The sequence below is a fragment of the Amblyraja radiata genome, chromosome 15 (assembly GCF_010909765.2).
Source record: "Amblyraja radiata isolate CabotCenter1 chromosome 15, sAmbRad1.1.pri, whole genome shotgun sequence".
NCBI lineage: Eukaryota > Metazoa > Chordata > Chondrichthyes > Rajiformes > Rajidae > Amblyraja > Amblyraja radiata.
In genome coordinates, this window is record NC_045970.1 from 47,162,880 (window position 1) to 47,185,423 (window position 22,544).

The 22,544-nt window shown below is 46.3% G+C and overlaps 1 protein-coding gene across 1 annotated transcript in view; it reads left to right on the forward strand.

Annotated features, from left to right (window-relative positions):
- The window catches only part of pcdh15 (protocadherin related 15), a gene marked incomplete at its 5' end in the record, with an annotated part of 501,491 nt that overhangs the window by 321,460 nt on the left and 157,487 nt on the right, over window positions 1-22,544 (forward strand). Inside the window, 2 exons of the mRNA XM_033034471.1 lie at window positions 2,286-2,426; window positions 4,425-4,537. Of these exons, the coding sequence (XP_032890362.1) occupies window positions 2,286-2,426; window positions 4,425-4,537 (254 nt within the window). The remainder of the gene's footprint in view (window positions 1-2,285; window positions 2,427-4,424; window positions 4,538-22,544) is intronic.

The window sequence follows — 22,544 nt, forward strand, 5'->3', positions numbered from 1 at the left end:
TCCCCCCACGCCGGGTTCCTCCTTGTTCTCTCAGCGGCACGTCCTCAACCCACCGCTGGTCCGTGCGACCTCCGGCACTGACGTCCATCATTGGCCGCCCAGCGCCAGGTCCGGATTCTCGATTAGTACGGGTGTCAGAGGTTATAGGGAGCAGGCAGGAGAATGGGGTTCGGAGGGAGAGATAGATCAGCCATGATTGAATGGCATAGTAGTCTTGATGGGCCGAATAGCCTGATTCTATCCTATAGACTTGATATTTAAGAAGCAGTTAGACAGGTATATGGATAGGAGAGGTTTGGAGGGATATGGACCAAGCGCGGGCAGGTGGGACTGGTGTAGTTGGGACATGTTGGCCTGTATGGGCAAGTTGGGCCGAAGGGCCTGTTCCCACACTATATCATTCTATGACTATATAGGCGAATGGTCTAATCCTGCTGCTTTGATAACAAACCTGGACTCTTGTCTCACGATGTCAGATGTCTGGCCACAATGTTTAATTATCACTGAATAGAGACGTACGTGCTGGTGATCAGACTAGTTCCCATCATTGGCTTTGATAAATTCTCACCCACACCTGCTGAATCATGAGCTTCCATGTCCGTGTGATTAATTTGTGATCACTTGAGAAATTAAAACCAGTTTACATCAATAATAACAAAATCATTTAAGCTTCGTTTATCCTGAGATTTTTAACCATTAGTATAATACTGAATGCTTTTCGTTGGTAGATGGTAGAGGTACCTCTTGGCACAGAGGTAGAGTTGCTGCCTTGCAGCGCCAGGGACCCGGGTTCGATCCTGACCACGGGTGCTTGTCTGTACGGAGTTTGTACGTTCTTCCTGTGACCGCGTGGGTTTTCTCCAGTTTCCTCCCACACTCCAAAGACGTACAGGTTTATACTGCTTTGACAAAAGGAAGCATCTGGCAATTTTGTCAAATTAAGTTATTGCTTGTTTTAGGGTATTTGAGATATGCTCTACACAATGGTGACCAAAATAAGCTTGTCTGAGTACAATTTGAAAATATTTGTACCAGAAAAGTAAGAAATTCCATCACAGAGAGCTGATAGAAAAACATGTTTCCCTCATTTGCAAGAAAAATCCTTTCTGTCAGTTGCTTCCTATTTTCACAGTAGGGCAGTATAGGTTAATTGGCTTCTGTAAAATTGTATATTGTCCCTAGTGTGTGTAGGATGGTGCTAGTGTGCGGGGATCACAGCTTGGCGCAGACTCGGTGGGCCGAAGGGCCTGTTTCCGTTTTGTAACTCTAAACTAAAACTAGATGACCAAGGATTAGATGTTACTTCCACCACTCCAGACATGAGATCACAGAAGAATTTTTCTTTTAATGGCCCATCTCGATTTCATTACTCATGAGCTGGCAATAAGCCAGGCTAATTTAAAAAAACATTTTTTTTTTCTTCTTGTATTTATGCAGAGATAATTATTTTTTTAAATTCTTCTGCATGGTGTGATTTTGCAAAAGGAAAATATGCTGATAATAATCAGGATCGCACCCGGGTCCCTGACGCTGTAAGGCGGCAACACTACCACTGCGCCAAAATGCTGCCCCATTTTGTACGGATTGCATAGAAACAGCCCACTGAGAGTATGGATAGACTTGGTTTATACTCTCTAGAATTTAGGAGATTGAGAGGGAATCTTATAGAAACTTATAAAATTCTTAAGGGGTTGGACAGGCTAGATGCAGGAAGATTGCTCCCGATGTTGGGGAAGTCCAGGACAAGGGGTCACAGCTTAAGGATAAGGGGGAAATCCTTTAAAACCGAGATGAGAAGAACTTTTTTCACACAGAGAGTGGTGAATCTCTGGAACTCTCTGTCACAGAGGGTAGTCGAGGCCAGTTCATTGGCTATATTTAAGAGGGAGTTAGATGTGGCCCTTGTGGCTAAGGGGATCAGAGGGTATGGAAAGAAGGCAGGTACGGGATACTGAGTTGGATGATCAGCCATGATCATATTGAATGGCGGTGCAGGCTCGAACGGCCAAATGGCCTACTCCTGCACCTAATTTCTATGTTTCTATGTACAAGACAGTGTTTGACGGCACTGGGTTTGTACTCGCTGGAGTCCAGAACGATTAAGGGGGGGGTTGGACCTCATTGAAACTTACGAAATAATGAAAGGCCTGGATAGAGTGGATGTGGAGAGGAAGTTTCTGCTAATGGGAGTGTCTAGGACCAGAGGCCATAGGCTGAGAATGAAAGGTCTTTATTAATTATTTTTTGATTAACGCTATTTTTCTCTCCGTTGGCCCCACGCACAGGGGAGCCCAGCAAGCAACGTCCGATACAAGGTGGATCGGACTGAATTTCCCTACAGTGCAAGCATATTTGAAGTGGAGGAAGACACAGGGCGGGTGCTTACCAGAGTAAACCTCAACGAAGAACCTAACACCGTTTTCGAGGTAAGATAAGAGTGCAAGTTTGCAGATGACACAAAAGTGGGTGGTTTCGCAGGCAGAGAAGAAGCAGGATCTTGATTGATTGGCCAGGTGGGCTGAGGAATGGTTGATGGAACTTAATGCAGAGAAACGTTAGGTGTTGCATTTTGGAAAGTCTCACATGGACAGGACCTACACAGTGAATGGTAGGGCTCTGGGGAGTGTTGTAGAGCAGAGGGATCTGGTAGTGCTGGCGCATGGTTCCTTGAAGGTGGCACCACAGGTAGAAAGGGTGACCAAAAAGGTGTTTGGCGCATTGGCCTTCACATCAGTCAGTGTATTGAGTATAGACATTGGGAGGTCCTATTGCAGTTGTATAAGACATTGGTGATGCCGCATTTAGAGTATTGTGTTCAGATCTGGGCACCATGTTATAGGAAAGACGTTGTCAAGTTGGAAAGGGTACAGAGAAGGTTTACAAGGATGCTGCCAGGATTAGAGGGTGTGAGCTATGGGAAGAGGTTAAGTAGGCTGGGACTCTATTCCTTGGAGCGCAGGAGGATCAAGTAGATAGGGTAGACGCATAGAGAATTTTACCCAGAGTTGGGGAATCAAGAATCAGAGGACGTAAGCTGAGAGGGGAAAGATTTAGTAGGAACCGAGGGGCAACATTTTCACACAAAGGTGGTGGTTATATGGAACGAGCTGCCAGACGAGGTAGTTGAGCCAGGTACTGTCACAATATTTAAGAGACCTTTTATACAGGTGCATGGATAGTAAAGGTTTAGAGTGATATGGACCAAACGAAAGCAGGTGGGACTAACATAGATAGAAACATAGAAACATAGAAATTAGGTGCAGGAGTAGGCCATTCGGCCCTTCGAGCCTGCACCGCCATTCAATATGATCATGGCTGATCATCCAACTCAGTATCCCGTACCTGCCTTCTCTCCATACCCTCTGATCCCCTTAGCCACAAGGGCCACATCTAAGGATATCAAGATCAGGCAGCAACAGTGGAAAGAGAATTAGAGAGAAACATAGAACTGATTAATACACGGAAGGACACAGCATGCTGGCGTAACTTAGCGGGTTAGGCAGCATCTCTGGAGAACATAGATAGGTGACGTTTCAGGTTGATACCATTCTTCAGCCTGATTTTAGTCTCGGTATTAATTTTATCCTTTAAAGTTTTTAAATTTTAGAATTTATTTTTAAAGTTTAGAATTAATTTTTAATTTGGAGTTTAACTTTCAATTTGTGTTTATTATTCATGTTGCACTATTCTGATAAAAGGTCTTGAATTTGAAGCATGGACATTTGGTTCTCTCTCCACAAATGCTGCTTAACCTGTGAGTTTGACCTAAGCAGTCTTCCTAGGTGATGCAGAGGCTCACCTGCACCTCCTCCAACCTCATCTATTGCATCCGCTGCTCCAGGTGTCAACTGCTCTACATCGGTCAGACCAAGCGCAGGCTTGGCGATCACTTCGCCCAACACCTCTGCACAGTTTGCATTAACCAACCTGATCTCCCGGTGGCTCAGCACTTCATCTCCCCCTCCCATTCCGAATCCGACCTTTCTGTCCTGGGCCTCCTCCAGGGCCAGAGTGAGTCCCACCGCAAAATGGAGGAGCATCACTTCATATTTCGCTTGGGTCGTTTACACCCCAGCGGTATGAACATTGACCTCCAATTTCAGGTAGTCTTTGCTTCCCCCTCCTTCCTCTCCCCTTCCCAGCTCTCCCACAGCCCACTGTCTCCGCCTCTTCCTTTCTTCTTCCCGCCCCCACCACCCCCACATCCATCTGAGGAAGGGTCTCGACCCAAAACGTTGCCTATTCCTTCGCTCCATAGATGCTGCCTCACCTGCTGAGTTTCTCCAGCTTTTTTTGTTAACCTGTGAGTTTGCTCGTTTCATTTTGGCCATGGAGCAGATGAGGGTTCTTTTTTGTTTTGATTTACGGTGTTGAATTTGTAATTTCATTACAATTAAATCAGTTTCTCTTTGTGTCTCTCTCAGCTGGAAATAATTGCATATGATGACGGAGAACCGATACGGTTTAATGCTACCATCGTGGAAGTCACCGTACTGCAGCCATCAGTAATTCCACGGTTTACACAGGAAGATTACAGGTAACATTTACACATTCAGAGTGGGTGGGGGAAGTATTGCTCTGGGTTTTATATGTGGCAATAATCGGAAGGTGCAATCTGACAATCAATGTTCTCCAGAGATGCTGCCTGACCTGCTGAGTTGATCCAGCACTTTGTGTAATTTTCAGAAGGATATCCTCTGGTTAATATTTCATCGTCATTAAGATGCATTAATTTATCGAGTTTAGAGATACAGGGTGGAAACAGGCCCTTCGGCCCAACGAGTCTGCACCAACCATCGATCACCCCATATTTTTGTTCTATGCTATCCCACTTTCCCACCCTACACACTAGAGGCAAGTTATGGCCCTGTCCCACTTAGGCGATTTTTTTAGGCGACCGCAGGCGACTAGGTTAGCGCCCGTGGACAGCGCACAGTACCTTTCTATCACCACCCGGACCCGAACATAACCCCGGAAAAGGGGCAGGCAGCCGGTTTGGACAGAGCCCTATTCTGCCTGGCGCCGTGACTCGCGGATGGCCAGCTTGGCCAGGCCAACGTCTTTGGAGTGTGGGAAGAAACCGGAGCTCCCGGAGAAAACCAACGCGGTCACAGAGAGAAGGTGCAAACTCCTCACAGACAGCACCCGAGGTCAGGATCGAACCTGGGTCTCTGGCGCTGTGAGGCAGCAGGTCTACCGCTGCACTGCCCTAGAGGGAAAGTGAACATGGTTAGTAATATCATGTTTAAGAAGGAACTGCAGATGCTGGAAAATCAAAGGTAGACAAATCTATTCCCTTCAGGATTTTGTACACCAATTTGATATATTTTTGTCCTCAAGAAGGATTCTGCAATTAATTGGGCAGACATGATATTACTAACGTAGACAAAAGTGCTGGAGAAACCCAGCGGGTGCAGCAGCATCTATGGAGCGAAGGAAATAGGCAATGTTTCGGCCCGAAACGTTGCCTATTTCCTTCGCTCCATAGATGCTGCTGCACCCGCTAAGTTTCTCCAGCACTTTTGTCTACGTTAGTAATATCATGTTAGTAATATCATGTCTGCCCAATTAATTGCAGAATCCTTCTTGAGGACAAAAATATATCAAATTGGTGCACAAAATCCTGAAGGGAATAGATAGATTGTGTGAATGCACAGGATCCTTACCTGGGGTTCTGGCCAAAGAAGAACTGGAGGACAGAATTTTCAGATTGAAGCGGAAAGATTGAATGAGAACCTGAGGAGCAACTTTTTCACTCAGAGAGTGGTGGGTAAATGGAACAAGTTGCCAGAGGAGGCTGCTGAGTCAGGTGCAAGAAACAGCAGGCAAAAGACACTTAGGAAAGTAGGTGAATGGGAAACAATTAGAAGGATTGTGTAGGACGGAACTGCAGATGCTGGTTTAAACTGAAATATAGACACAAAACACTGGAGTAACTCAGCGGGACAGGTAGCATCTCCGGAGATATTCCATAGATGCTGCCTGTCCCACTAAACAATTTGAAGGATATGTGGCCTGTTTCTGTGCTGGATGACTCTATGATGAGAAATAGAATTTAAAGCAACTCACGAGGTAGTGGCATTAGACAGACCTGTCAATCTTCCCTGGGTACTAATCAATTCTGGACGATGACTTGGGGAGAAGGCAGGAGAATGGGGTTAGGAGGGAGAGATAGATCAGCCATGATTGAATGGCGGTGAAGACTTGATGGGCCAAATGGCCTAATTCTACTCCTATTTCTAACTACCTCCCTCCCCTTCCTCCTATTCCTACCACCCTTTTCACCACTAAAAGTCGATGAAGCATTTCCACAGTTTACAACGATGTATCCCTCTTGGCATCCCGTGGTTCCCAGCCAAGAATTGGCCAATCTGGGAACCACCCTGCCTGAGGTCATCTGTTACCGAGGGAAACCGGGGCGTCCTGATAAAACCCACACAGTCACGGGGGGTGGGGGGGAACGTGCAAACTCTGTGCAGACAGCACCCGCAGTCAGGATCGAACCGGTGTCGTTAGCGCTGCAAAGCAACAACTCCACCGCTGCGCCACCGCGCCGCCCAGCTCTGCACCCAATCATTGCTGGATTGCTCTCGGGAAGACAATCCCTGACACCTGTGTTACATCGCATAATGTGTTACATCACATAATGTGGAGTTTTTAACCGAAGCAGCTTGATTAACATGTGCAGGAAAGAACTGCAGAGCTGGTTTGAATCGAAGGTAGACACACAACGCTGGAGTAACTCAGCGGGACAGGCAGCACCTCTGGAAAGGAATGGGTGACCCTACGGTTCGAGACCCTTCTTCGAACTGATCAGTCTGAAAAGGGCCTCAACCCGAAACGTCACCCATTCCTTCTCTCCAGAGATGCTGCCTGTCGCGCTGAGTTACTCCAGCGTTTTGTGTCAGCTTGATGAACATGTTTGTCAAAGCAGACCACAAGTTTGTTTTATCAGTCTTACAGATTGCTGTGACAAGCCTGTCGATCAGACCGAATTGGTTATAATTCCCTAGCGCACTGTGTTACACATGCTGCTCTGCTGGGGAAAAAGACACAGAGTGCTGGAGTAACTCAGCGGGTCAGGCATCAGATGATGAAGCTCTGCTGGAGTGCAGCAGGGACAAATGATGTTTCAGAGAGGCAACAAGAACGGCACAGTGGCTGGTTAGCACGCAACAAATTCTGTGGAATTCTCTGCCTCAGAAGGCAGTGGAAGCCAATTCTCTGGATGCTTTCAAGAGAGAATTAGATAGAGCTCTTGAAGATAGCGGAGTCAAGAGATATGGGGAGAAGGCAGGAACGGGGTACTGCTTGTGGATGATCAGCCATGATCACAATGAATGTTGGTGCTGGCTCGAAGGGCCAAATGGCCTGTTCCTGCACCTGTTGTCTATTGTCTAAAAGCATTTCATTGTACCTCGGTAGGTACACGTGACAATACACTAGACTGAAAGTCTGGCATTGGTAAAGATGAAAAACACAGATAATATAAACTCATAGGCATCCTCAAAGTCAAAGTAAACATATACAAACCTCTCAGTCTGAAGAAGGGTCTCGACCCGAAACGTCACCCATTCCTTCTCTCCAGGGATGCTGCCCGTCCCGCTGACTTACTCCATCATTTTGTGTCTATCTTCGGTTTAAACCAGCATCTGCAGTTCCTTCCTACACATTCGCATAACCTTTTGGCTTTTTAACTCTAACTATAGATAAAGCTCGGTATCACATGCTTTTTTAATGCCTTGGCAGATTTTCCAAGCCTATTCAGTGGATGAGCTATATTCACTATTATTTTTTCCACTCCTTTCAACAGCGAGCTCAGGCTGTGAGCAACATTACATCTGATTTGAGGTGACTATTTTGGCAAACTGATGTTAAATGACCAGCCATATAGGTTGGATTATTTAATTTAGTTTAGTTTATTATTGTCATGTGTACCGAGATGCAATGTCTGAAGAAGGGTCTCGACCCGAAACGTCACACATTCCTTCTCTCCAGAGCTGCTCCTTATCCCGCTGAGTTACTCCAGCATTTTGTGTCTACCTTCAGTTTAAACCAGCATTTGCAATTCCTTCCTCCACATATTCAAACCTCAATGGGGTAACATGGAGAGGTGTTTATGTTCTTCCAAAGAATACTAATGATATGATACTTAACAATTGCTTTTTATTTCTTTTGTGCTGCCAATTGTGCTGCCAATTATCTATAAAGAGCTAGCTGCAATAATTCAGGAACAAGCTTGCTGTCCCCAATTGGGGTTATTTTCTGCTCTTGTTTCGGACTGATATTTAGTTTGTCATGTATAACGTAACACACATACTTTCAATGATTTATTACTGTTGTGCGCAGCGAGTTGCAGTGAAAAAGCTTTGTTTACCTTGTTATCCAGGAAAATTATACCTCTCGTGAGTAATACATGAGAAAGATAGAGTCCAAATAATATTTCTTGCTTTGTTCCCATGGAAACTAAATTAACGACAGCGTTTAGTTTGACTTTGTCAGATTCAATGATCTATATTAGTTTTAGGTTTGTGGTTTAATATCGTCACGTGTACTGAGGTAGAGTAAAAACCTTTGTTCAAGTTCAAGTTCAAGTGAGTTTATTGTCATGTGTCCCCAATAGGACAATGAAATTCTTGCTTTGTTTCAGCACACAGAACATAGTAGGCATTTACTACAAAACAGATCAGTGTGTCCATATACCATAATATAAATATATACACACATACACACATTAATAAATTGTTTTGCGCGCTATCCAAACAGACCAGACATGCCATACATAAATAGTCAAGTCAAACTCAATGGTGATGGATAGAAGCACAATATTATCTGCAGACTAAATATGTAGGAAGGGACTGCAGAAGCTGGTTCAATTCGAAGATAGACACCATACACTGGAGTAGGTCAGCGGGACAGGCAGCATCTCTGGAGGGAAGGAATGGGTGATGTTTCGGGTCGTGACCCTTCTTATCTGCACACTTCTCCTGATGCAGTCCAGTTTAGTTTAGTTTAGAGAAACTGTGCAGAAACAGGCCCTTCGGCCCACCAAGTCCTCATCGACCAGTGATCCCCGTATAGTAACGCTAACTATAACTAGCATGGAAACAAACCTTTCGGCCCACTGAGCCCTCGTCGACCAGCGATCCCCATGCACTAACACTATACTGCACAATCTTGGGAGAAGTTAAAATTTCGCCAAGCCAATGAGCCTACAAACGTGTACGTCTTTGGAGTGCGGAAGGAAACCTGGAGAAATCCCACGCAGGTCACGGGGAGAACGTACAATCTCCGTACAGACAGCGCCCGTAGTCAGGATCGAACCGGGTGTCTGGCACTGTAAGGTAGTAACTCTACCGCTGCGCCACCGTGCTGCCCGTTTGGCCCATATCCCTCTCAACCTTTCCCATCCATGCGTTTACAATACTTGCCTCAAATTCCTCCTCTGGCAGCTCGACCCATATACCAACGACCTTCTGAGTGAAAAGCTACCCCTCAGGTTCCTATTAAATCTTGCTCGTCTCACCTGAAACCTATGTTTTGTTTTCTTTATTCCCCATCTCTGGGTAAAAGGCTGTACATTCTACTCCCATCATTACTTTATACATCTTTATAAGACCACCCTGCAGCCTCCTGCGCTTCTAGGAATTAAGTCAAAGTCTGACCAACCTCTCCTGACCAACTATAGCTCAGTCCCCCTAGTCCTGGCAACATCCTCGTAAATCCATTCTCGTCTAGATCCATGGATCATAGATCATAGGGCGGCCCTGTGGCGCAGCGGTAGAGTTGCTGCCATACAATGTCAGAGAAACAGGTTCGACCCTGACTACTGGTGCTGCCTGTACGGAGTATGCACGTTCTCCCCGTGACCTGCGTGTGTTTTTCCCCGGGAGCTCCGGTTTCATCCCACACTCCAAAGACGTACAGATTTATAGGTTAATTGGCTTCAGTAATTTTTTAATTGTCCGGAGTGTGTGTAGGATAGTGTTAATGTGCGGGGATCGCTGGTCGGCGCGGACATCGTGGGCCCAAGGTCCTGGTTCCGCGCTGTATCTCGAAACTAAAACTAAACTAAATCCTCTCGGCACTCTATTCAGCTTCAACTTTTCCACTTTGTTGTTTATCTCAACAATAGACAATAGGTGCAGGAGTAGGCCATTCGGCCCTTCAATGTGATTCAATGTGATCATGGCTGATTGTCCCCAATCGGTACCCCGTTCCTGCCTTTTCCCCATATCCCCTGACTCCACTATCTTTAAGAGCCCTATCTAGCTCTCTCTTGAAAGTATCCAGACAACAGGCCTCCACCGCCCTCTGAGGCAGAGAATTCCACAGACTCACAACTCTCTGTGTGAAGAAGTGTTTCCTCGTCTCCGTTCTAAATGGCTTACCCCTTATTCTTAAACTGTGGCCCCTGGTTCTGGACTCCCCCAACATTGGGAACATGTTTCCTGCCTCTAGCTTGTCCAAACCCTTAATAATCTTATATGTTTCAATAAGATATCCTCTCATCCTTCTAAACTCCAGAGTATACGTCCATTCTCTCAGCATACGACAGTCCTGCCATCCCGGGAATTAACCTTGTGAACCTATGCTGCACTCCCTCAATAGCAAGAATGTCCTTCTGCTGGAAAAATACTCTCCAAGCGTTACTTTTGTTTTGTGACGTAATATTCCATAAGCACAGTGTTGCCGGGCAGGTTATTGAAAAGCTGGCATCCTTCAGCATTCTGCTTCCCGTGTCTGAACGTGTCTCTTCACATGAGTTCACCAGGGAGATAATTTGTGCTTGTTCCACGTCCTCAATGTGACTGAAAGGTCGTCTCTGCGACTGAATAGATCGTGGAAGCAATAATAATGTGGATGTTTCAAGTGCTGTATCATCTGGACATTATTACCTGTGGCGCTTGGTACATTAGCCAGATGTTAAGAATGTCACTGTGGTCAAACAATGGGATCCATGGAGTCCTCTCACAAACTTTATTGGTTTCATTATCAGAAATTTTATTTTAGTTTTGTTTAGTTTCGAGAGACAGCGCAGCAACAGGCCCTTCGGCCCACCGAGTCCGTACCGACCAGCGATCCCCGCACATTAATGCTACCCTACACACACCAGAGACATTTTTACATTTATACATTTACACCAAGCCAATTAACCTACAGACCTGCACGTCTTTGGAGTGTGGGAGGAAACCGAAGATCTCGCAGAAAACCCACGCAGGTCACGGGGAGAACGTACAGACAAGCTCCCGTAGTCAGGATCGAACCCGGGTCTATGGCGCTGCAAGGCAGTTTCTTGACAGTAGCTGCACCACCGTGCCGCCCTAATTTCTATTATGAGAAATGTTCAATTCTTTACTCTGAATCTTCACTGAAGAAGCATCTTCGGAGTTACTGGATCAGACAGGTTTGAATGAATTATTAACAATTATTTTCAGTCTCACAAATAAGCACTTAGCTTTAATTGGCTCATTATGTTCAGCCGAGATGATTATGCTGAAAGTTGATGCACTGTAATGAACTGTAAGGTATTTTAGTTTAGTTTGGGGAAACTGCATGGATGCAGGCCGTTCGGCCCACCGAGTCCGTGCTGACGTTATGCCACCATTGCATCCTACACACTAGGCCAATTAACCTACAAGCCCGCACGACTATGGAATATGGGATTAAACCAGAGCAGCTGGAGAAAATCCATGCGTTCATGGGGAGAACGTTCGAACTCCGTACAGACAGCAGCCATAGGCAGGATCGAATCCGGTCTCTGGCGCTGTGAGGCAGCAACTCTACCGCTGTGCCGCCATGTTTAGAGATTGTTCAACGCCAATGAATGAACTGTGAAGCTTTCCAATTGCTCCCTATTGGTGCAATTGGAAAGTGCATTTTTAATGCATTTATTAATAAATGTTCCCTATGTTGGGAGAGTACAGAATCAGGGATCACAGTTTAAGAATAAGGGGTAGGCCATTTAGGACTGAGACGAGGAAAAACGTTTTCACCCAGAGAGTTGTGAATCTGTGGAATTCTCTGCCACTGAAGGCAGCGGAGGCCAATTCACTGGATGTTTTCAAGAGAGAGTTAAGGGCCTGTCGCAAATTTTCAGCGACTGTCTTCGACCTTCAAGCTCAAGGGCACTTGCCTGAAAATCCTCGTGCTGGATCGACCGTCAGTGATGAAACCGCGAGCCAGATCGACCGTCTGCGCACACACACACACACGCACACGCACAAACACATCGCAAAGTCGGGGGCCAGGGAAAGCGGGGGAGCGCTGTCTGAAATTCACACCCGTGATGAACAGAAAGGTAAAAGACAGGTGGCACAGTTACGGTAAGTCCTTGAGAGAGCACGGAGAGGAGGGGAGGAGAGAGAAAGGGGGAGAAGGGGGAGAAGGAGTGGAGACACTTTTAAGAAGCCAGACAACTTTTAATAAAGTTTAGCAGGCATATAACATAACCGGTCGGTTTACTCACCTTTTTTATCTCAACAAGCTTTACGTTTGACTACTCTCGATAACCTTCGATTGCCTTCGATTACATATGATAACATTGTGACCTATTATGACCTACCTCGACTAAACCTACGAGTAAAAAAGTATCGATTTTTTCCATGGCGACCTTTTTTTACTCACGGGCATTTTTCAGCATGTTGAAAAAAACACCGCGACCTAGCTGAGGCCTCGAGTAGGCGGGGGCTACTCTCAAGCATGAAGGAGAGTTACAAAGACCTCCTAGGACCTCGTGTCGACCATGCTGCGAGTATGAGTCGAGGGCAAACTCTTCTAAACTCGCCAATTAGGTTGCCGCAGTGGGACAGGCCCTTTAGATTAAGCTCTGAGGGCTAACGGAATCATGGGATATGGGGAAAAAGCAGGAATATTTTAAACTTGGCCAATTTTGGCGATGTTCATGACCGATGGAAGGTCTTGTTTTTAAATTATTGCTGTCTGATGTATATTTTTTAATTGACTGCAAAATTAGATGGTGCGAGTGAGAGGATATATGTGACAATGTGTTCGGCAGGAATGTTACATTTCATTAATAACTATAGTAATAGATTTTATGTTAATAAGGTGAATATATAATTTCGCTAAGAGGAATGGCGCATTAATTGTACTAATTAAACCCAATTTACAAGAGCAAATTGAGTTAATTAAAAATGGACTTTCACAATAATTCAAATAAATCCATAAATCCTGTCTGCAAAGCATGGAGACTATAATAATGCCATTAACAATGGCCTATAAATGATTGATACTAATTGGATTTAATCGACGTGCAATCTTGAAAGTCAAAATCCTTAAAGTTTGTCTTTATATAATTTGTAAAGTACAGCCAAAGCCATCGTTCGAAAAAAAAATGTAGTACATAAATATTAAGAATATATTTTATATGGTACATAACTCATTGCTTGTTTTAAAAACAAAATGGAGGCTTTCTCCTCAGAATTGAGATCTAGACATTCTCGAGAAGATTTGTTTATAATGAAGGGAAACACACTGGTGTGGTAATGAGGGAAATTGACCTTCTTAAACACAACACTACAGTACATCCTTCCTCGAGTATGTTGCCCAAAATTGCTCACAATATCCCAAATACGGCCTGACAATGGCAATGGTTGCCTCGCCAACAGTCTGTCTGTTGCTTCCATCTTTGTTGTTTGATAGTAAATGTTAAATGTCTGTTTTTACTGTTCTTTAACTTGTTCTAAGTGGGGGGTGGGGGGGTTGGGTTAAACATTTTTTAATCTCGACGTGTTAGGGTTAGGGTTAGCATCAACGCAGATGCAATTTTTTCCGTACCGTATCTCCGTCCGCACTGCGGCCTACAGAAAGTAAGCATGCAGGTACAGCAGGCAGTGAAGAAAGCGAATGGCATGTTGGCCTTTATAACATGAGGAGTCGAGTACAGGAGCAAAGAGGTCCTACTGCAGTTGTACAGGGCGCCAGTGAGACCACACCTGGAGTATTGTGTGCAGTTTTGGTCCCCTAATTTGAGGAAGGACATTCTTGCTATTGAGGGAGTGCAGCGTAGGTTTACAAGGTTAATTCCCGGGATGACAGGACTGTCATATGCTGAGAGAATGGAGCGGCTGGGCTTGTACACTCTGGAGTTTAGAAGGATGAGAGAGGATCTTATTGAAACATATAAGTTTGTTAAGGGTTTGGACATGCTAGAGGCAGGAAATATGTTACCGATGTTGGGGAAGTCCAGAACCAGGGGCCACAGTTTAAGAGTAAGGAGTAAGCCATTTAGAACGGAGACGAGGAAACACTTTTTCTTACAGTTGTAAGTCTGTGGAATTCTCTGCTTTGGAGGGCGGTGGAGGCCGGTTCTCTGGATACTTTCAAGAGAGAGCTAGATAGGGCTCTTAAAGCTAGCGGAGTCAGGGGATATGGGGAGAAGGCAGGAACGGGGTACTGATTGGGGATGATCAGCCATGATCACATTGACCCAAATGGCCCACTCCTGCACCTAATGTCTATTGTCTATTGTCTAACATTGAGGAGTTGCCGGCCTTTGCTTGAGAATTTCACTGTACCTTAATTGGTACATGTGACAGTATACTAACCTTGAAACGGGCCCGAACAGCGCCTTATGGGGCCTCAGCATTACATCCCTGTTTATGTATACAAGACCCTCTCGAAATATAGTCCCAGCATTAGCTGGTGGAGTATCTTTGACTAATCTTCCATTATTTTAATGATGGATATCATCTGTATTCCCCTGCAATATCACTACGTTTGCATTCCCTCATCAACGTTGTCAGGATAATCAATCTGTATTTGATCCAAGGTATAATCTTTGGGTAATCCAAGCGTGTGTCTGATCCTCGGAAATGGATTGGCGTCTTTGTTCGAAATTAATATCACAGTGTATTACAATACAATACAATACAATACCTTTTATTTGTCATTTGAACCTCACATGAGGTTCAAACGAAATTTGGTTTCTGCAGCCATACAAAAAAAGAACCAAGACACACACCAACACAATTCAATTCACATAAACATCCATCACAGTGAGTCTCCTCCTCACTGTGATGGAAGGCAAAACTTATCTCTCCCCTGCTCTCCATTCCTCTCCCGAAGTCGAGGTCAAAGCCCCCGGCGGGCACTAGCAAGTCCGCGGCCACTCAAGCCACGCCGGGCGATGTAGGGCCCTGCCCCGGGTCTTGATGTTGGAGCCCTCGGCGGGCGCTAGCAAGTCCGCGGCAATTTACAGCCGCGCCGGGCGTTGTAAGGCCCCCCTCCAGGTCACTCTCAACCCCGCAATTCGGGCGGGAGAAGTCGCCGTTGCCAGTGCCCCGCAAAGCAGTCTCCCACCGGGGATCCGCGAGCTCCCGGTGTCACCATCCACCGAAGTCGGGTCGCAGCAGCTCGCCGCCGCAGCTCTCCATGCTCCGAAGCTGGCTAGCTCCACGGAGGTAGCTCCACAGGTCCACAGCTCCACAGCTCCACAGCTCCACACCTCCACACCTCCACAGCTCCACACCTCCACACCTCCACGGAGGTAGGTCCGCAGCTCCACAGGCTCCGTGACTTCAGCCCCCAGGTCGCTCCGGTTCGAGGCCGCTCCACGGCGCTAGGCCCCAACGGCAACGGAGACCCGACAGGGAAAGGGTCGGGTCTCCATGCAGGGAAGAGATTTAAAAGTTTCCCCCACCCACCACCCACCACCCACCCCCCACCCCCCACACATACACATTTAAAAACCCACTACAAACTAAACCCTCAACAGGACAAAAAAATAAAAAATACATGGACAGACTGCATAGGCCGCTGCAACGTCGGTCGCGCCGCCCAAAAGAAAGCTATGTGAGATGCTTATATTGCAGGAAGAGTTGAACTATACCCCACAGTAATAAGAGATTAATTTTGTTCATTGGTTCAATGGTGATTTTATTGTCACATGTGCAAACACACAGTGAAATTCGTTTCTTACATACAGTCCAATGAACAAAGGAGGAGGACTGACTGAACGTTGTTACATTCCACCACAGTGAAGAATGTTGATTCCACTCTGGTGGATGTTCATGTTGTATTCTATTGTGTATTGGGCTCTTATTGATAGTTTGGCTGCATGGTAAATCAAATGACACTGTACCATAATTGGTGCATGTGGCAATTTATGTGAACTTGAACTTGGACTTGAACTTGCCATACCCTAGCACAATCATAGAGTCAAAGAGTGACAAAGTGTGGAAACAGGCCCTTCGGCCCAACTTGCCCACATCGGCCGACATGTCCCAGCTACACCAGTCCCGTCTGCCTGCATTTGGCCCATATCCCTCCAAACCTGCCCTATCCATGTACCTTACATTTTGGGATAGTCCCTGCCTCAACTACCTCCTGCCTCCTCCTCCTGCGCTCCATGGAACAGAATCCCAGCCAGCCCAACCTCTCCCTATAGCTCGCACCCTCTAATCCCGGCAACATCCTCGTAAATCTTCTCTGAACCCTTTCCAGCTTGACAATATCTTTCCTACATCATGGTGCCTACAACAGAACTGAACACAATACTCTAAATCAGAATCAGAATCAGATTTTATTCGCCAAGTATGTTTTACAATATACATGGAATTTCACTGGCCAGGTCAGTCATACAATTAAAAGCAACAGATCACTCAAAAAACATTTTAACATGAACATCCACCACAGTGACTCCTACCCATTCCTCACTGTGATGGAAGGCAAAATAAAGTTCAAGTTCTTTCCCTTAGTTCTTCCTCGGTCGTGGGCCTCGAGCCCCCGTTGACGGGGCGTTCTTGACTGCCGTAGCCGGTGGCGTTCGGGCCCTCTGCATCGAGGCAATCTGCTCCTGCATCGAGGGGAATGTCAGCTCCCCCGCGCTGGACGATCGAACCTCGCGTCGGGGATGGACGAACCTTCTGCGGCGTTGGAGCTCCCGACTAGCCTCACCCGAGACTGCGAGCCCTTGTTGGTAAGTCCACGGTGGTCGCGGTGGGAGCGATCCCAGGCAAGGGATCAGCTCCGATGGTAAGTCCGCGCCCCACGGTGGGGCTCACGACAGTCCGAGGCGGCTTCCAGCTCCATCGATCGAAGGCCGCAGATCACAGAGAATGTGATCCGAAAAATGATCTCATCTCCGGGAAGTTAAGAACCTAAAAAAAAGTTTCCCCCGATCCCCTCCCCCCACACAAAACAAACCGAGCAACATTAAAACACACTTTCAACAAACGCTAAAAATAAAAAAAAGATGAAAAAACGAACAGTCTGCCGGCTGGGCGGCCATCTCCCCCGGCGCCCCTGGTGGAAATGCGGCTTCACCAACGTCTTATGCAACTGCAACATGACCTCTCAACTTCGATACTCGATACTCTGACCGGTGATGCCCAATATGTGAAAAGCCTTTTATTTCAACAGTATATGAGTAAAAATTGACTCTGCCTGGATTGAGAATGACAATGAATTGGCATTTGTGTGGGAGAAACCGAAGATCTCAGAGAAAACCCACGCAGGTCGCGGGGAGAACATACAAACTCCGTACGAAAAGCACCCGTAGTCGGGGTTGAACCAGGGTTTCCGGCGCTGCAAGGCAGCAACGCTACCGCTGCGCCACCGTGGCGGCCATCTTGCCATCGTGCTACACCCTTTCTATCAAAGGGATAAAATCTGAAGTGTGTAGGAAGGAACTGCAGATGCTGGTTTACACCGAAGATAGACACAGAATGCTGGCGTAACTCAGCGGGACAGGCGGCATCTCTGGAGAGAAGGAATGTGTGACGTTTCGGGTCAAGACCCTTCATCAGATTCTGCCTATGCGTCTAACATCGTAGCCTCTTGCTCAGCCTGTAAACATTCCGCTGCTGACTCTTTATTCCCTGCGCAAAGCTCTCTTTCTGGCCTGGCTTTGAACCGTCAACTTTGATACTTTACAATCTGAGTTTGCACCTGAAGCATTCATGTAAACTGTGAATGGTTGAGTGCTCTTTACTGACCCCTGCAGCACACCACCAAGGTGCCAAGCCAAAAAAGCTGGATGTGTTCCTATTCACTGTTCTTTCAGCTTAACCGAATCCTCTGCCCATGTTAATATGCTTCTCCTGCCCCATGAAGCTGAAAGTTGTGTAGCAACCTTTTTGTGTTGTATCTTCAGAAATTCCTTTTGACATCCTAGGCATCGATGCATCGGCACATCACCCATTATCAACATTGCTGGCTACATCTTCGGAAAAAGCTGGATTTGGAAATAAGAAAAAGAAGGTGCCTTCATGAGTGCATGTTTTGATTTACTATGATATTTGCTGTAGTTTTTAGTTTAGTTTAGAGATGCAGTGCGGCAAACAGGCCCTTTTGCCCGCCGGGTCCGCGCCGACCAGCGATCCCCGCACACTAACACCATAACATACTAGGGGCAATTTACACTTATACCAAGTGTACAAACCCAAGCCAATTAACCTACAAACCTGGACGTCTTTGGAGTGTGGGAGGAAACCAAAGATCTTGGAGAAAACCCACGTGCGGTCACAGGGAAAATGTACAAACGCCGTACAGACGGCAACCGTAGACGGACTCTGACCCGCGTCTCTGGCGCTGCACGCGCTGTAAGGCAGCAACTCTACCGCTGCGCCACCGTGCCGTCCCATACTTCATAATGCATTTGAACGTTCTCAGCAACTTATCCTTCGCCCTGTTCCATTCTGTTCTCCAGCATTTTCTCTGCTGCCCTCTCTTTCGTGAAGGGCAAACCACTCTAGTTCACTGCCATGGATTGTTCCCTCGCCAGGCAGTCTCTCTTCTGTGTCCCAGAGTTCTCACTCTCACTCCCTCTCTCCCCAGTCACAACAATGATAAGGAGTTCCCCAGAACCTTTCACCCCCACCAGCCTCCGTATCCAACACATCATCCTCTGGCATTCCCGTCATCTCCAATGTGTTCCCACCCACACGTCACATCTCCCCATCAGCATTCCTTTCCCCTCCCTCTGCCATTCCTTGGCTTCCCATCCAAACCGTCCCCTCACCAGGTACCTTCCCCTGCAACCGCAGGAGATGCAGGGGAAGGTACTTGTTCCAATACCTCCTCCCTCAACTCCACCCCCGACAGTCCTTCCAGGTGAGACAGAGATTCACATGCACCTCCCGCAACCTGATCAAATGATTTCTTACAGCAAACCGGTTATTTTTAAGACCATCTAGACTATTAATGTCTAGTTTTATTTCTAAATCCCAGTTTAATTCCACAGCCTCCATGGTGGCAATTGAACTCTCCGTCTCACAGTTGTACATTCAGACCTAGTTGTTGAATCAAGAGCCAACCCTGTTTGCTGCAGCACTCTGCTCCATGAAAGGTCTCCGGACTCTGCGGCCAGACACTTATACGTAAAGGCTCTCCTCTGAGGAAATAAAATTCTCCAACTACAGACACTAATTTTTAGTTTTCGGTTAATATAATTACGTCTGACGAAGGGTCTCGACCCAAAACGTCACCCATTCCTTCTCTGCAGAGATGCTGCCTGTCCCGCTGAGTTAAACCGGCATTCAGTGTCTAATTCCTCTGAGGATGTGACTGTCACTTTACTGACTGTCAGATGACTGACCTGCATTGCAGATGTTACTTCTCCTCAAGGTATGCCTACTTTGAAGAAGTTCTCCTCCTCTCTCCGGAGACAGTTTCCCAATTTTGTTAGCCCTTGCTGTCTCCTCCCCTTCCTCAGCCCTCGGGCTGTCTCCTCCCATCCCTCAGCCCTCGGGCTCCTCCTCCTTTTTCCTTTCTTCTCCCCGCCACCCTCCATCAGTCTGAAGAAGGGTTTTGGCCCGAAACGTTGCCTACTTCCTTCACTCCATAGATGCTGCTGCACCTGCTGAGTTTCTCCAGCATTTTTGTGTTACTTCACATTTTGGTGTCTTCTGTAGGTTTTTCCATCTTTATGAAAAACAGGTAATCTTATACATGTTTATACGGATGGAGTGTGTCGTGTCCTGTGCATTTTAACCTTCTTCTCCTCCATTATGAAGTTAGGTACAGTAACGGAGCGTGGAATATTCTTCCAAGCTTTTATGTCAATTCATAAAATGGCAACCCAGTTCTCATTTGCTTTCCTTTGACTACATTTACGGCTTGAAAGGGTTCACGAATGATTTACGAGGATGTTGCCAGGACTAGAGGGTGTGAGCTATAGGGAGAGGTTGAGTAGGCTGGGTCTCTATTCCATGGCGCCTAGGAGGATGAGGGGAGATCTTATAGAGGTATACAAAATCATGAGAGGAATAGATCGGGTAGATGCACAGAGTCTTTTACCCAGTGTAGGGGAATCGAGGACCAAAGGACACAGGTTCAAGGTGAAGGGGAAAAGATTTAATAGGAATCCGAGGGGGTAACCTTTTCACACGGTGGGTGTATGAAACAAGCTGTCAGAGGAGGGAGTTGAGGCTGGGACTATCCCATCATTTAAGAAACAGTTTGACAGGTACATGGATATCACAGGTTTGGAGGATTATGGACCAAGCGCAGGCAGGTGGGACGAGGGTAGATGGGACATTGTTGGCCGGTGTGGGCGAGTTGGATCGAAGGGCCTGTTTACACACTGTATTACTATGACTCTATGACTACGGCAAATTCCATTTGCTCCATTTCTTTTGGTGTATATCTGGCATAACTCCTATTTTGTTGACACAAGGAACTGTAGATGCTGGTTTACAAAAAAAAAGATGAAACTTGCTGGAGTAACTCAGAAGGTCAGGCAGCATCTCTGGAGAACATAGATAGGCGACATTTTGGGTCGGGACCTTTTCTTCAGACTGATTGTAGTAGGAAGGAGAAAGTTGGAAGGGAGGTGTGAGCGGGACAAAGTCTACGTTTGATACCAAAGACAAATCACACACACACACACACACACACACACACACACACACACACACACACACACACACACACACACACACACACACACACACACACACACACACACACACACAAAACTGGTGAATTCTTAAGTTATAGGGGCATAATTAGGCCATTTGGCCCATCATGTCTACTTCGACATTCAATTATATATATCTTACTGATATATCTTACCCTCTCCATTCTCCTGCCTTCTCCCCATAACCCCGGCACCCTTACTAATCAAGAATCTATCCCTCTGCCTTAAAAATATCTGTTGACTTGACCTCCACAGCCGTCTGTGGCAAAGAATTCCACAGATTCACCACCCTCTAACTGAAGAAATTCCTCCTCATCTCCTTTTGAAAAGATCCTATTATTCTGAGGCTGTGACCTCTGGTCCCAGACTCTCCCACTAGTGGAAACATCCTCTCCACATCCACTCTATCCAGGCCTTTTACTATTCGGCACATTAAAATGAGTTATTCTGAAGACAACTTCCACGCACATAATTGACAAAATTATTTGAATATAACCACTTTTGACCTTTCAGAATATGAGAATCCAAAATGTGACTTTGTCATGCGATATATTCAGCACTTGCGTGCGTGTGTGTGTGTGTGTGAGTGAGTGCATGCGTGTATGTGCTCTAGTACATGTATGTGTGCGTGAATGTGTGTGTGTAAGAGAGAGAGAGAGGGAGAGTGCGAGTGAAAGAGCAAGAGAGAGAAAGAGAAAGTACTTGCATCCATGAGTACAGGCAGTTATAAAGTTGCTCAAGTAAATCATAGGTCTATAAGGTCTGCTGACTATTCATTTCCAAATAGTCAACTATAAATTAATACTTATAATCTGCCAAGGTTTGCATTAAAAGTTTTGGTGAGGTTGTCAACATGGTTGTTTATCACTATCAATCACGAAACTCTTGGCATCAGCTCAAATGTAATGAAATCACTCCCCCTTGGGCTCTGCAGTGTGTAATGATGCATTATTTGTCATCAATATAAGAGCAAAGTTAATGACCGTATCTTCTTGCACCTATTTAGTCAGTGCGAGCTAATGATTCCCGATAACACTACAAGCATTTCAATTGTCCAGCCAACATAGAAGAATATAGGGCCTGTCCCACTTAGGCGATTTTTTTAGGCGACAGCCGGAGACTAGTCTTGTCACCTCACGGTGTTGCCTGTATTGTAGTGAGTAGTCTCCTCAGTCGCCCAAAGAATAGTAGCGTTTTTCTGGTCGCCGCTGAATTTTGAAATGTTCAAAACTTTTCAACCACAGTCGGCGACCGTGGGCTTGTCGTACCTTGTCTTCTCCCGACGTGGGTGCTGTCGTAGGTTGTCGCCAGGATGGCGTAGGTTGTCGCCGATGCTGACTTCGGTGAATTCCATTGTTGTAGTCGCCGGCAGTTGCGTAAAAAATCGCCTCAGTGGGACAGGCCCATTAGTCCAGTCACCGGTTTTAGAAAAGGAGCAGAAAGTAACAGTATTCTGAATGCCAACTTAGAGGCGAATCTGCCTCATGCCTTGGTCAAAGGGGCGGAACAGTGGTACAGCTGCTCGAACCGCTGCCTCGCAGCTCCAGAGATCTTTGTTCGATCCTGACCCCGGGTGCTCTCTGTGTGGATTTTGCACCTTCTCGATGTGACCGTGTGGATTTCATAGAAACATAGAAAATAGGTGTAGGAGTAGGTCATTTGG